Raw genomic sequence first — 18,081 nt, forward strand, 5'->3', positions numbered from 1 at the left:
GATGGCATCCAAGGGGGGAATTTGGGCTCCTGAATGCAGTCCTGGGCTGTGAAATTATAACTGTAGCTGAATCAGAAAATAAAGATTCCATCTGGATGGGGAAAAAATCAAAGGGCCAAGGCAGTGGAATTTTTCCATCTCCTGCTTTCCATCTCCTGTACCTCGTTTGGGTACAGCTTGCTCTGAGGTCTGTTCCACCATCGCAGCTGAGTCCTGGGCCATCAAAACAGGAAAATAATCTGACAGGGTGAAAAGCAAAGCCATCATTCACACATCAAGGTGCATTAAAGCCTGCAGGGGTGCATTCACCCATATCCTTTCTTTCCTTTGAATGCTGCCAGCCTCATGGCCTCTTGGATGTGCAGCACACTACGTATGTTGGTGTCTGTTCATGTGCTGTCCCTTAGTGTCACCTAAGGTGTACAGCCTGGGGACAGCTGCAGGTGACTGGAAATGCAGCTGCTCTGAGATGGAAAACATTTCCTAATGAAGGAATTACCTTTGCTTCATCCACCTTGTTTTCTAAACAAGCCAAATTGTCCTTTAATGGACATTAATGGGATTGGGCAGAAAGCAGAAGCCCCACAAGAGACGGGTCTCGCCTGGCAGATTTTTTTCTCCTCTTTACCTTGAAGGTGTCTTTCTGATGATGTGGGATGAGGAGGGGGAGTGTCCAGCACCTCTCCCTGTGTCATGTCTGTGCCCTCCTGGGAGGAGGGCAGGATTTAGCCCCCCACCCCTCCAGCTTGGGTATCAAATTACTTGCTTTTATCATCTCTCAGATAAACTGTGGTCATGAACCAGCTTCTCAGGAGAGGCAGCTCTGCTTGGCCGCATGGTTCAGGGACGTGGGGCTGGGGGCCAGCACCCAAGCAGGGGCTCGGAGGCACTGCTATGCACAGCACAGAGTTGAACACGAAGGTGCGAGGAGCAGACAGGTAATGAGTAAGTGTCTGTGGGTGGCTGCCTGGAGGTGCAGGAGCCATGGGAGGGGCACGGCGTTCCCTCCCCGCCTTGTTTGCATGCTGCAGGTGACCTTGAGTTTAACAATTTAACGAGCACTGTGCAATTGCCAGCATCACTTCCTCTGCCCTGTCCCCAGTTAGGAGGGTGCCGCGGTCCAGGTCCTGGAGGGGACTTTAAGGCCGTCTCTCCTGAGCCTCTTCACTCTCTCTCTAGATGAACAAAGGCTTCTCAGGGCTGAGTATCCCACCTGGCCTCGCAGGGGTTACCCACAGATCCCCACTGCCTTGCCCGTGCCGGCAGTGCCCAGACAGCCCATGGAAGGAGCTGCCCTGACCTTATTGGAGCCGGAGCATCTGCCGTCCCCACCTCGCCACCCCCGCAGCATTTTAAGGGAGAAATGATGGGGGCAGGCGCTTGGTTTCCCCACTTGCTCAATCACAGGTATTCACTCCTGGCGTACATTTATCTTGTGATTTACGTGACAGGCAGGAAAGGAACTGTTGGGATTCGACTCTTGTTTCATTTGGAGGTCAGGTACCAAAAGGGGTTGGGGCTCATCACCACCCAGAAACCACTTTCCCTCTGAAACACCTTTGTGCTCATGCCTTTTATTTTTCTTTTCCTTGTGTTTTTCTGGTGTGAATACAGCTCCAGGCAGGGATGCAGGAGAGCCTTATCGGGGTTCAGTTGGAGTTTGAAATACTTTTCTTCCCAAAAGTATATGTACCTACAAGAAATAGCTTCAACCCAAGCCCTCAGTAGGCAGAGGTACTACAGAGTGCTGTTTGTGTGCCCATTTCTTCTACCTGCAATTATGGAGAAATTGCCATCGTGTAAGCAGCAGCTGTATGAATAACTTTATTATTTGTTATTATTAGTCCTACATGTGTGTTTTTCTTGAGATCATATCTGCACAAGAAGGCACATTAATAATAATAGCCTTTTGAACTGGCCAAGTTTAATTTCTATGGATCGTGAAACTTTTGAAGCAAGGTACTGTTTATTGCTTTCTTTTAAAATCAAAGGTTTTAAGCCGCAGCAGAGAGACCTCTATGTTGTCCAGGCTGAGTTCTTGTAAGGGCAGGCGGTCATGTTGTGCTCAGTCTCCTCATCTGGCATCAGCAAACTGGTCTCATGTTACAGCCTGGTGCCAAGCTATTTTAGGAAGCAAGATTCCCCTTTATGCAATTATTTTTCATGTGAGTTTAAGTACTGCATTTATTTGCACTTCACTTTTTCTGTTTAGTGTGTTCTATCTCTTGGCTTCGGGTGGGGTGTGTGATATAGAGAACAGGTTCTCAGCTTGTGACAGCAAAGTGCTGAGTATGGAAAAGATGAACAAGAATGTGTCAAGACATAGGAAAACCCACCTGGAATACTGTGTACAGGTCTGGGGTCCTCATTATAAGAAGGACATGGAGCCACTGAATTGAGTCCAGAGGCCACAAAAATTATCAGAGGGCTGGAGCACCTCTGCTGTGGAGACCGGCTGAGAGAACTGAGGATGTTCAGCCTGGAGAAGAGAAGGCTCCAGAGAGACCCTAGAGTTCCTTCCAGTGCCTAAAGGGGTTCCAAGAGAGCTGGAGAGGGATTTTGGACAAGAGCATGGAGTGAAAAGACAAGGGACAATGGCTTCAAACTGACAGAGGGCAGGGTTAGTTGGGATATTAGGAAGAAATTCTTCCCTGTGAGGGTGGTGAGGCACTGGCACAGATTGTCTAGAAGTGTTCAAGGCTAGGTTGGATGGGGCTTGGAGCAACCTGGGATAGTGGAAGGTGTCCCTGCCCATGGCAGGGGTTTTGAACCGAGATGATCTTTAAGGTGTTTTCCAACCAAAACCATTCTGGGATTCTGTGAAATGATCATGTTTTCTCTTTGAGAACCATTAATAGGAGCTTTGCATCAAAGTCCAGTAGGAAAGGCTAACATCAGGACTGGGTTCCTTAATGCATGTCGTGCCCTACTAGTATTTTTTTGGCTGCCTATCAGGTGCTTGTGCCCATAGGGACACAAGCACACAGAGCCACCCAGGCTGGCAGTCTCTGAAAATAAGATGAAAACAAAAGCAAATTGAAATGCTGCCTTGTCAGACTTTTGTGATTTGTGCTTTTGGCATTGGGTTTGTTAGCCCAAAAGTCACCTCACAACTGGTGTTTTACTCCACTTTCCCAGCAGCTGGTGGTACAAGGCTTTGCTAAAGATTGCAAACAGGGATGTAAAAGTGGGTGCATGGCCAGGGAAAGGTGGGGAGCTGAGGACAAGTAAAAGAATGTGTCACTTTGGGGTGGGGTCTTTTTCTTTAATTTTTGGATTCCACTGTTTCAAAATAGTCTTGTGGTTTGGAAACAGGAGGATTTTGACATTCAGTGTTTGATGTTGGCAATACTGGATAAAAGAGATAAGGTGTCCATGATGGAGCACATGAGCTATTTGTGAGCTATTGTGCAACAACTGTCAGTGAACCTGTGTCTTTATGTGTTTAAAGTGTATTTCCTGACATTTACTGCTGTTTCACAATCCCTGATTCAGAGCAAATTTGCAGATTTTGAAAATCAGAAGAGACCATTAATGCCATAGTCCGAGTCTCTGGGTAGCTGAAGCCACTTATCTTCATCCTCTCCTGTACTGAGCACGATAGTTTGTGTTCAACTACATCATGTCTTCTACAAAGGCAAGATATGAAGCTAGGAAGATCAGCCACTAACCCAATACCCAAAAATTTGTTCCAAGATCTGACCATTATCACTATTTGATATAAAATGGGTAATGTACTTCTCATTTTTCTTAGTCTACCTTTGGGTAGAAGAATAATTGATGCCTAAACATTCATATAAAAGCAATTATTTCTTAATCCCTTTCAAAACAAAGGAAAAGATATATATATATATCAGGGAATCTGCATGGCTTTACAGAGGAACTTTCTAGTGGTTTGCTGCTGTGATCTGCAAGGCCTGATAAGTAATTTGAACTGTATTAAGGTCAATATCATAACTTGAACATCATTTAATTTGGTGGGTTTCTTTCTTTACAGACATTTCTTCAGCCTTTGGAAATCCAGTGTCCCAAGAATAATTAAACTGGCACAGAAAAGTGAAGTGGGAAGGGAGGGGGTTGTGCAGTTAAAAAAAAAAAAAGGGCTTTTAACTGGAAATGTGTGTGACAAATGGGAATGGGCCTGACTTGCCCCCCTTTGGCTATTAAAACACTGTGTTGCAAGATAATTTTGGGGAAAAAATTTAGCTAGAGAGAGGGTGTGAAACAAATGCTTCATGCTGAGTCAGTAATTTGAGTGCTGTAGTTTTGTAATGTGCTACTAATCCAAATCATGGATCCTACCACTCCTAAGTTTTTGGGCCTGGCTCTTATCACAGAAGCAAACAGCCTCTGTGAAAGGATTCAGAATACAAATGGGGGAGAAAATCCTCTTCAGAGCTATAAACCCCTCTTTTGTTATAAGGAGCTTGACCACTTTCAACAGGACTTTAAAAGAAAACAGTGTCGAGATCCCCTTGATGAATAGGAACATTAATATATGGGGTGTGTATTATGTAAATCCATACTTCAGTGGAGTGCTAGATAAGATAAATGGGTGCAAAGAGCAGGCTTGAAAGGCTGCTGCTGAGATTTTTGTGTGTACTGTGGCCCTTAAAAGCTTAGTGCAGAACTCAGAGCCCATGGGGACACTGAGGTCCTGCCATCCCCTCCTGCTCAAGGGGTTGCTGCAGTGTAATCATCTAAATTTTGTCAACATGTGGCACAACTTTGCTCAGCCACAGCCTTGCAGTGTTACCCCTGAAAAACCTCTTTTCTCCCTGTTTTACTGTGAGCAGTTCCTTCACTATTTCAATGGAGATGGAGGAAAGCTCCTCTATGGCAGAGCTGGTCTGTGCAGCTCCTTTATAAGCCCCTGGCACTTCATGGCATGGGGGGATCACAGCATGGATGGATGACCAAGGTTACAGTGAACCCAATTTTTGTGATGGAGCAAATATTTGGGGAGGGTCCGGCCTGACCTTTGCAAACACATTTAAATACTTGAGGCTCACAGACAATGAGTTATCAAGATAGAGACTTGGGAGCAGATAACCCCAGGAACCTGAGCATTGTATACAAATACCTGGCCTGGCCCTCACAGCTCATGTGAGGCAGCAGGAGTTATGCTGGAGCTCTTCCCTGGTGCATTTCCATTGTCATGTTGTACAGTTGTGCAGGACAGGATGGATAGAAGATCCCCCACACGTGGGGCCACAGGCTTCACTTTTTTCTTGCACTGCTTCATCTCTCGATGAGCCCCACTCTTGCTCCATGTATATATTTTGCTTGAAATGTCTTTAAAAAGCCTCTCCCTGCTTCCCCAGTTACACACCCAGGCCCCTCCAGTACCACCCCATCAGAACAGAGTCTTCATTTATGTTGGGAAGGAACAAGCCCATGTTCAGCGTCATCTTTCCTGCTGCCCCATGGTGCCAGTGGCCACCATGCACCTGCCCCATTAGTGCCCGTGTTCATCATCAGGGGCTTCACACTTTGAAGGTGATGCCAAAAGCTATGGGGTGGCCCATAAAATGGCTTACTCTAGATGTGGAAAAATGTATTAATTTTTCTTTCACATTTCATTTGGATGCTGAACATTTTCAGCCAGGTTATTGAGATAGTTTGCGACCAGAAATCAGTCCAAGCTGAAAAAATGTCGGTGTACCTGTTTACATTATAAACCACAAATGTTTGTATCCTGCAACAAACAGCTGGGAAGTGTCTGGACCAGACATTACAAACGTGTTAACTACCCCGAGTTAACTGGTAATCAATTCGGGGCTAAAAACCCGAGTGCGGACCTTTCTTTCCTCTGAGACTGCTGTTTATAACGGGGCTTTCATTTAGATCCTGACCTAGAAGCGTAATTAAACCATGGCACATTCTTGACTTTCAAACAAACTCCTGGGAGTTCGCCAGCGCGGAGCACAGACACGGATTTTACCAGGTTGGAAATGAGGGTGATGTACCACCTCTTTCATTAACTGCTGTTGACGGTGAAAATGCCTGCCCGGTAGAAATTGGAAATTCTACAGACAGCCCTTTAAGGCTACACTAATAAACACATGAAAGGATTTGAGGGAACTATATGAAAATACTGGTCTATTGAAACCCTTTTTTTAATGCCACCAGTTGGGGGGAAGGTGTATTATTCAGACTTGGAATTTTTAATAATTAACACACATCGTTTGTAATTTAGGTGCTGATTTTTGGGTTTTGCAATCTGAGTTTGCTCCAGTTTGTCCATCAATACTGGGCTATATCACCAGGCATTGGGAAACCATCCATACCCTGACCTGCCGGGATGCTCTGATGGAGTTCCCAAGCAAATGCTGAGGAAGGGCAGTAGATGGTGCTGTTATTCTCTTTTTTGAGAACAGAGGTGGCACAACTAGGGCTATGCACAAGGTGTTACCGGTCCTCAGTATGCCCAAATAATAAATCAGGCTCCTTTGAATCATGGGATTTGGGCTTCAGAAAATCTTCAGAATAAATAAAACAACATCCTTTTCTGCAGCTTCTCTGTTTTGATCTTTTGGATGAGATTTTGAAGTAATGTTTTCAAACTTTTTGTTGTAATCGTGTCATTTGTAGTTTCTCTGGTTTTCATGGTTTTGTTTTTTTTTTCTTTTTGTAATAACATGAAGTGGAATTCTCTAATCATGTCAGGAGCCTACAAGACTTAGGGGAACTAAATGAAATTAAGGAGAAACACCAGGATTGTGAAACTTGGCAGGAGTTCAGATGCTAGTTTCAAAACAGAACTTGAAGGTTGTTGGCCAATCGAATGTGGCTGACCCTGAGTAATTCAGGATGCCAGGAACAGGTCCGTGACCACAGAATGTCCTACCCCATGGGTCACTGAGGCACGTGCTTGAGGGATGACCCTCCTGGCCTGCATCAATCTGGATCCCCAATTTCCCAAGCAGCACCAAATGCTGCATCGGGATGACATTTATCAGCTAATTTCTTTTAATGACTTGAAGGTTTATGAGGCTTGATCCTTTACAGCAGCACTGGGGAGGGCAGAACTGGGCCCCCTTTGGATTTCACTTTTATTTGCCTCGGTCTGCAACAACAGGTCTAAGTCCAGCCTTTGTAAACATTTAATGGGCAGCACTGATTGCACCAGGACAACCTGGCACCAGTGAAGGTGTCCAGCATGTGAACATGGGCAGGGGACACGGCAGCTCTCCTGCCCTTAACCTCCTCCTGCTTTGAGGGGGGGGCTTGGCAATGCCCCCAGCTCCCTCCCACTGCTCATAGCCCCTCTCAGGGTGCTTTCTTCAGCAGCAGCAGCTGCTGATACTAAGAATAGTCTTGAACAGGGTAGTGATGGTTCAGCTTTGGACTTTTCGGAAGTAGTTTTTGGTATTTGGTATTTTGGCCTTGTGACTCCAATGTAGGCCACCTGATGTGCAGCACATAACTCTGCTCCAATTTCCCCCTTTGGTGGGGAACAATCTCAGATAACGGATAACAATCAGCAAACTGAACACAGCTCGCTTTCTTATTTTAGGATTGCTATAGACATGGTCATTAACAGCTACAAGAAATACAATAGGCAGGGCCTGGTCCTCCCACGCTGCATGTCCCCTCTCCAGAAGAGTTGCTGCCAAATTCTCCCTGTGACAGAAAAGCAAAATGGATTCCCAAGTAAAACCTTGCTGTAGGTCTGAGGGGGAAGTCATGGCTTGGTACCGGACAGTGCATCAAAATGACCATCCAGCCATGCACACTTTGGACATCAAACTGCTCTGCGACATCATTTGTGTTTGTAGCACATCAGGAAGAGCAGAAGATATTCAACCTGGAAAAGAGAAAGCTCCAGGGAAACCTTAGACCCCCTTCCAGTACCTAAAGGGGCTCAAAGAGAGGTGGACTGGGACTTTTGACAAGGGCATGGAGTGACAAGGCAGTGGGGAATGGCTTAAACTGACAGAGTTAAGACTTAGATTAGGTATTAGAAAGATGCTCTTTGCTGTGAGGGTGGTGAGGCCCTGGCACAGGTTGCCCCGAGAAACTGTGGCTGCCTCATCCCTGGAAGTGTTCAAGGCCAGGTTGGACGGGGCTTGGAGCATCCTGGTCTAGTGGAAGGTGCCCCTGCCCATGGCAGGGGGCTGGAATGAGGTGAACTTTAAGGTCCCCTCCAATCCAAAGCATTCTATGGTTCTGTGCTCCTCTACTCTTGTAAGCAGAGCAGCCCAGAGTGCTGGGGCCACATCCTGCCTGGCCAAGGAGCAGCCCCAGGAGCATGGAGTTGGTGCTGGCCAAGGGCAGTGCTGCTGGCCAGGCTGTCTCTGCACCCCAGCACCAATGCTGGCGTAATGAAACACTTTGTAGGGACTAATTAAAGTTGTGTTGGGCCAAGGGGAGTGGGATGGGGTAAGTGGGAGCATAAGGGCAGGCTACAGATTCACTCCCCACTCCAATAAATAGTTATTTTACATTAAATAATGTGTGGGATAAACTAATTCCATGAGCCACAGAGTAGAAACCGAAGCCTCCTCCCTTCCTTTCTTTCTCCCCAAACCCACCGTGTGTACTGAGTGGAAACGCAAGCTCTCAACAGGCTCCTCTTTCCCCAAACGAGACCTTCTTGTCTCACTTTAATACAGTCTTCTATGGATAACTAAGAAAAAAAGTAACATTTTTACTGTTGTTTTTACTTTTGGTTTCTTTTGATAGATATCCTTTGGCCTGGATCATGATGATTGGTCATGATATATCAGGAAGAGCTTCTCTCAATTTTTAAGTTATTGACATGTAATAAACACATTTCCACATAGTTGTGACCCAACTGATACAAAGGTACAAGGGGCAACAACAAGTTACCACCCTTTTTCCCATTTCAGGAGTAGAGCTGATTCTCTTAAAATGACAAAATTGAATGAGTAAAACTCAATTCCTCTTTTAATATTGTTGGGTTCTGAAATATCCCAGTTAATGTTTCAGTCTGGGCAAGAACAAGTGTTACAGCAATGTTTAATATTCCTAGAGATTACATTGGTGCTGTGTTCCTTGTTCACCAGAGGTTTGGTCCAGCTGAGCTGGGAAGGTGGTGAAAATGTTGAGATCAGACCTTCTCCAAAAATGCAGGGCAAAATTCACTACTAACATAAATTAGGTTGGGTCATGTAATTTACATATAGAAAACTCTCAGTCTATAGTGGGAATTTCAAGTCTGACTGAAAGGAAAAGCTGAGGCCTAGAAGGATAGCTGTTGCATAGTACATTCAATAACTCCATTTGTGAATACATAATTATTACCAATGAATTTCTTGCATATTATTGACAAAGGCACAGAAGCTGCTTTTTGGTGCTACTGACTTACCCATTGTCAAGTGTGAACTGGACAATTGTAGTGGCTGCTGCTCCCTTAAGAAATTGTCCAAGATTCAGACTTATTTGTATGCCCTGGCTTGCATCAATTAACAGTACAATCTTTTTGTTATGAAAATGCAAACATTAGTAGCCTGAGGGGTCTTGTAAATGTGAATATAAAACTATAATTTCAATTTCCCTTTAAGTACAAGAAAGCCTCTTTTTTTATTTGCTGCTACAATGATAAGTCTCAATTTTTGTTTATTTTTTTCTTCCTTTAAACACTAGATGGATTTTAACCCAGTGAACCAGCAGATCTGAGGATGTGGGGAGGCTGGAGCCAGCTGCTGAAATCTGTAGGCTCCTCTTGGCATGGCCAGGCTCCGAAGGGTGTGGGGAAAGGTGGATGCTTGGCCCCACAGTGAAGGCAAGCTGGGATGTGCAGTGTGCCCGCAGCTGGCGCAGGGTTGGCCTCTCAGCTGGGGGAGAATTCCCATGTGAAGATTCTTTCCACTCGCTTCAGGCATCTGAGGAGCCTAAATTAGGCACCCGCACCTCTGCCGTGGTTAGGGGAAAGAGAGAAAGACCTTGAGATGTGTCCTCCACAGGCAGTTTGGTCCCCTGAGTGGGTGACTGTCACCATGGGGCACCATTTTGGGCCAAAACTGATGTTTTTGTGCTCAATGCCATGAGGTGATAGTGGGCAAAAGAAAGCTATCTCCTCAAAAGTGAGGTGTCACCTGAGTGCATGTTGCTGAGGCACAATGAAAGAATTGGAGGAACGTCCAAGGTCTGTTTTCCCTTTCTTTTTACACCGCACATATAAATGTAAAACATAAAAACAACCACTTTGCTTTCTTCCTCCCAGGCTGGCCCCGGTATGCCCAGGTATGTGTCTAAACAGATTCCTGGAAAACCTGCCCTTGCCGAGGCACAATCTCCAGCACTCCAGTTATAGTCTGCAGCTCCATGAAAAGCAGAAGGGGACCATTGTCATACCTCCCTCCCTGCCCTCCCTGCCTCTGCAAGCAGGGAAACACCAGGGATGCAGCAGGCTATGTGCCTCGGCACAGGATTTCACCAGCCAGTTGTTTGCCTGTACACAGATGAAAGGTTGAGGTCAAATACAACACCAAAAAATAAGAAGAAAAATGGTTAGATACTGTCCTGAGCAGTTCCCTTGCATACCACCACTCTTCCCACTGCCTGCACCCCCTGCTCAGAGCTGTGAGCATTGCCATCCTGCCAGCTGGGGTTCCTGGGAAATCTTTCGTTTACTTCCTTGGTGATTTTTAATTAGACTAAAGGAACGATTAACCAACATAATAGTCCCTCACCCAACTCCCAGCTCTCTCATTACACTCATTTGGTGAAGGTGGTGCTGCTACAGTTCAGTGGAGGTACCTGGTGGGGTGGCACAGCCAAACTGTCCTTCAGCCCTGAGCCCAGGGTTGCCCCAGTGGGGTCTGCCAGAGTCTGTGGGAATCACACACACCATGCCCCCTCCAAAAGGCCCTGTCTCAGCACATGGAACAGAGCTAGAGGGCAGGAAGAAAAGACAGGAGAAAAATGTTTAAATTGTTACTAGTTTTCTGCCCTTCACACTTTTCCCACCTTTCAGGAGTCCTCCAGTCTTGGATCGGCTGGTTGTTTTCCTTCCCGCCCTGCAATCCTGTATGAACGCTAGAGGCTCCCTCCCTCCTTCTGGTCTACGAGAAACTTTAGTTCCTAACTCTTTTTTTATTTTTTTTTTTTTAACTTCCCTCAGGAAAAAAATGTGGAGTTAATTATCTATGTAAAATGTCAGATGCAGGAAAGGGGCTGTGCTTACTTGGATATCCCATCCGAAGCGAAGTGACTGATTTCCCCCCCCCCTTCTTCTTTTTTTTTTTTTTTTTTTTTTTTTCCTGAGGGGTGGAAAGGGCCTCGCGAAATAAAAGTGCAGGACCGAGCCGGTGGCTCCCAGAGCGGCCGGGGCGGGCGCGGCGGGAGCCCCCAGCGCAGCGCAGCGGAGCCCAGTGCGGAGCCCACCTGCCCCCGGGGCAGCATCGCCGGGCTCCTCGCCCCGCACCTCCTTCCCCGCGGACTGAGACCTTGATACATACATATACATAACATATATACACACTTTTTTTTTTTTTTTTTTAATCCTTCCCCCCGGCTTTTCCTCCAGGACTTTTTCCACCGCCTTGGGACACCCGCAAACTTCTCCCCTCGCTCCCCCTTTCGCCCCTTTGCTGGTGGTTTTGGGCTTGGTTTGGTTTTGTTTTGCTGTTTTGCTGCTCTGATTTTTTTTTTTCCCCCTTTGGAAGACCCGCCTGCCTCTCGCCTCCCGTGCCCCACCGGAGAGGCCGGGAGCGGCTCCGGCGGCGCGGGCAGCACCTCCCCGGCGCACGGCGTGCGAGCCCCGGCGGCGCGGCGCGGCTTCGGCGCGGCACGGCCCGGCTCGGAGCGGCTCCCTGCGGCCCGGCACGGCCCGGCTCAGCTCGGCACGGCTCGCCCCGGGCGCTCGCCCCCGATAATGCAGAGCTACAAGTACGATAAGGCGATCCCGCCGGAGAGCAAGAATGGGGGCAGCCCGGCGCTCAACAACAACCCGGCCAAGAGCAGCAGCAAGAAAGCCCTGCTCATCTGCCTCGACTGCCTCTGCCTCGTCATGGGTGAGCAACCGGGGGGGCTCCGCGACCCTTCTTCCCCGCTCCCGGCACCCCCAGCCCGTCTCCCACCACCGAGAAAAACTTTTGGGAAAGTTTGGCGGCGGCGGGCGGGCAGAGCTCGGCCGTGCCTCGGCCGCTCTGCTTCCCAAACAAAAGCGGAGCGGGGCCGCCGGGAGAGCCGGGCCGGGGAGCGATCGGGCCGGACCGGGAAGCGCGGGGGTCACTGCGGGAAACAGCCGGGTGTCCGCCGGGCACAGCAGCCCCGCACCCCGATCTGCTCAGTATTATCGATATTGTTTTATTTCTGTGTCGCTCCCCACGCTGCCGCGCCCGGAGCGGCGCTGGAGGGTGGGGGAGCAGCCCGGCCAGGCGCTGGCGGTGCGCAGGGGGCACTGTGGGCTCGGGGATGCTACCCCGGGGGTCCCCCCGCGCCGGGCCCCGCACCCCGGGGCAGGGTCGGCGGTACCTCGGCGGCGCCGGGGCCAGCTCCAGGTGGAGGCAGTGCTCTACGGCTGCTCCACCGCCCAGCCCGGGGTGACTCGTGTTTTGGTTAATCATGAAAAACAGAAACTCTTGCCGCTCTGGTTACTGTGTGTCGCTCGGGTGTCCGGTTTACCAGCGCTTCTCTCTTTCTCCCCTCGCCCCACTCGCACATCTCGCTAAATTCATTCCTTTAAAAGTTTAAAGTGCTCTCAGGCATCTCTCAGCCGCTGGCAGAGGTCTGGGTTTACCTGCCTGCTATGGCTTTTGGAGCTGCTATGGTTTTTGGAGATGATATGGCATGGAAGGGAACTGTCAACAGTGTGTCTCCCAAAAACTTTTTGCATTCCAAAACATTACCCCTTCCATTGTGGCTGCGATGCTGAATATTTAATTGACAGACACAGGCAGGGGAAATCAACTGGCTTCCAACAAAGAGATTAATAACACAACAGCACGTGAGTTTAATACTCCAGACACCACAATCTTTAAAACAATTGTTTCTGCTTAGAGCCCATTTTTTAAAGACTGTCAGTTTGATTTAATTTTTATGTAGTTTATTGATCATCTGGTGTATATTACGAGGCACTAATACATTAAGAAGAGAGGCATGGTTTTCTCTTTATATTCCCACAAGAATAGAGGCCAGTGCAGAAAGCTTCATCTCCTCAGATCTGGAAAAAATAAAAATACTTGATATCCCATATATGAAACTAATATAAGTAGAAACATAACTAGCTTGACTTACTTCACCTATTTAAACAGAAGGTTTGGATTCCTAGTAAAACAACTCCTAGGATCAGAAGTTTTAAACATTTATTTACGCAAGTTTTCTTAACTTGAGGCGTTCCTGGCATGAGTAGGTGCTATTTGAATGGGAAAAGGGTTTTGCTTCCCCTTCTCTAGACTAAGGGTCCTAAATGAAAAAGCAGTTAGTTGACATGTGTTATTCTACTTGTGATAGTTTGGGTAAACAGGACTTATCAAGCATCACTGGAAGGCATTGTTAGCAGGGAATAATGTGATACAGCAAAACTGTGATTGTTGCTTTGTTTCAGGTTACTGCAGGTGGAAATTGGAAGGTAAACACCAGAGTTGGCTTGTTAAGGATTTTTGGGTTTTTTTTGTTGGGGTTTTTTGTTGTTGTTCTGTTGTTGGTTTTGGGGTTTTTTAGGGTGAGGAGCATTTAAAAGTAAAAACATGAATTCGACAGCTTAGATCACTGGTTTAGATCACTGGCAGGTGAAGAGCATGGGTGGGACATGGTAAGGAAGGTGATTATGTGATGGATAGCCCATGATGTGTGTTTGGGGATGGATAGCCCATGATGTGTGTTTGGGGATGGATAGCCCATGATGTGTGTTTGGGGATGGATAGCCCATGATGCATGTTTGGGGATGGGCTTTTCAAATACACCCAGACCAGTAGTATCGGACCTGCCAGTGGATGACTGGGCATGAGTTGCTGTGAAAGCAGCTGCCCTACTCACAGGAGGTTTGGCTTGCTCTTCTCTCTGCCTTTTGCTAGGGAAGACTATGAGCTTATAGTTTCCAAGCACTTGATTCCCATTTTCTCCCTTTCTGAGCTTGTAAAAAAAAAAAAAAAAAAACAAAACAAAACTAAAGAAACATTTGGAAAGTGGAAAAAAAGGTGCCCTAGCTGAATCCTTCCTGTAAGAGAAAGCTGGACAGGTACAAGTTAATGGGTATTTACATGTTCAGTGGAAAAAAAAAAAGAGTCCTATGTAAGATAATGAGGAGCCCAGTTGGGTGAAATAACTTCTTTTAAGGTGGAGGGACTCAGCTAAGGTCTTCTGCTTGTGCATGTAGGCACAAGGCCAATGGCCTCCAGTGCAGTTAAACTGAGTTACGCCTCTTGAGCAGCTGCCCGAAGACATTCACAGAAGCAGGAAAACAGAAGGCTTTTTCTCATTTGAGGACCTCTTTAGGAAATATTAAAACTGGTCATTTGATTTGCAGAGACCTATGATGCTGCACTGGCTTCCACAGCAGGTACTGCCATAATTTGGACCTGAATTGGTTTTCTCTGAGGGGAAAATGAAAAGAATGAACTATGGCTGAAATGTCTTTCAGAAATGACACACTCTTTGTGAGGCTGTAGATGTGTACAAACCCTTTGTTTACACACAAATTTAAACAAATTACCCAGAAGACAATTATCATAAACATCTAAGAAAGTCTGAATTAGTAAAGCAGAGCTATCAGGAGCTTCCTTCAGCTTTAATTTGGCGAGAGTTGTTAGAAGGATCCACTCTTGTCTTTCATCTAAAAGTAGTGCAATGGTTATCTTGATAGCAAATGCATAAGAGGAAGATTTTTATCTTCTTTTCTTGAGGATCTTGGGGAGCAGAGTCATGGAGCCATTGCCAGAAGAGCACCGCTGGTGGAGTAAGTTGGATGAAGATCCACTGAACCAGACCTCCAATTTCTCCTGCATTTCCAACTTGCGTTGAGTTGGCAGGGAGCTGGATTTTATTGAATAACCAACCTACTCTTCTAATGAGTGCACTTGGCACGCATAAATCCTTGGTTTCTTGCATGAACAAGAGGTTTCATCACCAACACTGTGAACTTCCCAGAAATTCCACGTCTGCACTTAACTCAGTAAAAAAGGCAGAAAAGAACTGAGTGTGCATTTATTAATAAAGCAGGTCATCCGAGGGGGAAAAATAACTTTCTCCATCTGCTTCCTCCTCTTGGGAGGGCTCTATTTAGAGATTTAGAAGATGCTTCCTGAAATTGTTAGGGCCACAGGCGAGCTTGGTGGTGTGGAAGAGTCCCTGCTGCCCTGTCCCTGTCTCACTGGTCACTGCAACACATCTGAAAATGCGATTGAAGAGCTGGGTGGGTCTGAAGCTGCCCCTGCTGAGCCGGTTGGTGTCTTCACATTGTAGAGCTGTGGGGAACTCTGAGCTGCAAAACAAGAGGCATGATGGGAGGACCTCACTCCACCTTCATCTGATCATCCTCAGCCCAATTGCAGCCTGCCCCTTTGCCAGGAGTTCCTTGCAGCTCTTTCCTGGAGCATGGAGTTGTTATGGGGGGTAACTGGGGTGACCCTGGCTGGGGCAGGTTCCATGGGGCTTTCCGCAGTACCTTGGGGTTTTGCTGCTCAGATGCAGCACTGCACGGAGCTTCTGCAACCAGCCACCAACCTCTTCCTGATGCAGGAGATGTAGGCCAGGTGGGGAAAAGCCTTCTGTCCTGACCCTTAAGGTGGGATGTTTGGAAGCCTGGCCCCACAGATGTAGCATGTAGGGTTAAATTTATTCCTCTCAGACCTGTTTTTTCCCTTGGCAGGGACTCCCTGTGCTCAACAAACTCTGAGCAGCCACCTGTGCTCTGCTGATGGGTGCTAAGTCAAGCGTTTAATCTCAGAAGAGGGGAAGGCTGTGTCAGCAAGGGCGATAGGGCAGATGAGGGTCTTCAGTAGCTTGTATTTGTGCAGCTTGCGCAGGTAGAACAGCTTCCAAAAAGTCTTGCTTGTGCCATAAAATAGAGGGATTTCATCTGGCATACCTGCTTCCGAGGCTTGTGGAATTTGGCTTTATGGGAGCATATGTTTCAGGCTGGCAGGATGTAAACTGCACATAATTTACTGCCCTTCTTATTTTCTGCCTCTAATTTAATTTTCTCTCTTCTATCAGTTCCAGTTAATCTGTACAACACAAGTTTTACTGCCTTGCGGAGGTTTTTGAAGCAACAGATGGATAGACCTCTTACAACCTTAATATCTCTGCAGCTTTCTTACAAATTTAGCATCTCCTCTTCTGTAACAAGCTTGATGCTAAAATGAACTTTGAAAGTAAATATTTACACTAGCTGGACCTTGACATGTTTATATAAGTGGGGATATAATCTTATAATTTGGGCTAACAATTTAGATTACTCTTAACTTTCTTCTTCTGTGTAGAAAATTGTATCATCCTCCAGCTTTCAGAACAAAAAGGATTTAAGCTCTGCCATGGGCCCTGTTGCTTCGTCACAAAAATTGGTGCAAACAGGCCTGGGATTGTCATTTAAGTGTAAGGAGTGGGAGGAATTAAAGATGAGGGGTGAGGTTAGAGTTATTTGGATGCTGTAAAGCTGGATTTGATGAGCTAAGCAACTTAGCTTTGTTTGGGTTGGGGTTGTTGTTTTTATTTTTGAGACTATCCTGCTGTGCAGCACTCACTGGTCGTGTAGGTAACGTCTTTCTATACACCTGAAGAAACTGCTGAGCCAATGATTTCTGGTTTTCAGCAAGGGACAACAAGACCTGACTGTACTAAACCAGCTGGACAGTCCCAACCCCTTGGTGTTGCCTTCTCCATGCTGTGTCTTCTCTGTGGTAGGGAGGACTGAGTCCATACCACATGCAAGAAGCTGTGTGGGTGGAGAGTTGTCATCATGTTTTGGGCATCCCTAGATGGGGTTTGGTCGTTGATGTTTATGTATCACTTAATACCTGTAGGATCTCTTGGTGGCCATGAGCTCCTTGCGAGGCAGCAGGGATGGCTGGTCTGGAAGTGCTTTGGCAAAGGCAGGTTGGCAGAAGTGGCGTCTTGGCATGGGGTTGTGCAGTTAGAGTCTACCATAATTTGGGATTAAAAGAGCTTTTTTTGAGCCTTGGGAAGCTTCTTATTAAAGCAACAGTCAGGATCTAAGTGCAATACCAATCTGTAGTTTGATGCCTCTCCTGAAAGACCAAAGGAGCCAAAGATAACTGGAAGGAAAGACAAGAGAAATACTTTGGAGGTGTTTAAAATCCACTTTCTTTGATTTGCTTTGTAAAAACAAGAAAAAAAAACCCACCAAAAAACCAACCAACCTATCAAAAGGAGATTAGTGACAATTATACTTGAGGTGTTAATTGCAGAACAAGGAAATGCTGTACGTATGGCAGACTGAGTCCTCAGGGGTATAAATGTGCTGGCTTTCCTGAGTTGGTGGAATTTGGCGAGCCTGAAGATGTGTCTCCAGGAAAAGCAGGATTACGTGCAACTGCTTCATGGCCAGAAGTGCTTTGAATCCTGTGTACCTGCTGCTGAGACAGGCAGGAGATGGGATCACAATTACAGCAGATGACATTTTTTAATTGTCTGTTTGTAGTGAGCAAAGAAAATAATATAAACATCACTCCCAGATCAAACGGATTATTTTTATACCCTTTAAATCTCAATTTAATATGCATGCCTTTCTTAGGCTGTTTTGGTCTGACTTTGTTTGTCTAGATACAGGCTGACGGTGTATCTCCAGATGCTTGTGCCTCCATGTACCGCCCAGAAATGGTTTGCATACCACAGCTGGGGAACCCTCACACGGGCACCGTCTTGCAAACCAGAGCTCCTCTTCAGCGCCTGCATCTGAGATAGGAAAGGTGTTTGTGTGTTTCCATCTCTGTCTGAAATTACTTAAAAGAGGAGGGGGAGGAGGAAAGCCCCAGCTCTGCTCCATGGCTCACTCTGGCAGAGCAGACTCCATCCTGTCCGTTTCGTTCATACAATACTCCCACTTCATCCATGGCAATCCAGAAGGGACCGTTGTGGTCGCCCGGTCTGCCTGCGCCTCGAACAAGGGCTGCCTGTTGAACGGAAAGGCAGCAGCCCTCAAACCCTCCT

General features: G+C 46.8%; 1 protein-coding gene across 2 annotated transcripts in view; it reads left to right on the forward strand.

Annotated features, from left to right (window-relative positions):
• Positions 1-827: 827 nt before the first annotated feature.
• PLPP3 (phospholipid phosphatase 3) overlaps positions 828-18,081 on the forward strand; it is a 62,465-nt gene continuing 45,211 nt past the window's right edge. The window contains exon 1 of one of the 2 annotated variants that reach the window (XM_064665143.1): positions 828-945. In XM_064665143.1, the coding sequence (XP_064521213.1) occupies positions 942-945 (4 nt within the window). In that variant the 5' untranslated portion in view covers positions 828-941. Of the gene's footprint in view, positions 946-11,286; positions 11,985-18,081 lie in introns of those variants that run through there. The other variant, XM_064665142.1, reaches the window with a different exon arrangement.

This window comes from Pseudopipra pipra, chromosome 9, assembly GCF_036250125.1.
Source record: "Pseudopipra pipra isolate bDixPip1 chromosome 9, bDixPip1.hap1, whole genome shotgun sequence".
In the NCBI taxonomy this organism is placed as follows: Eukaryota; Metazoa; Chordata; class Aves; order Passeriformes; family Pipridae; genus Pseudopipra; species Pseudopipra pipra.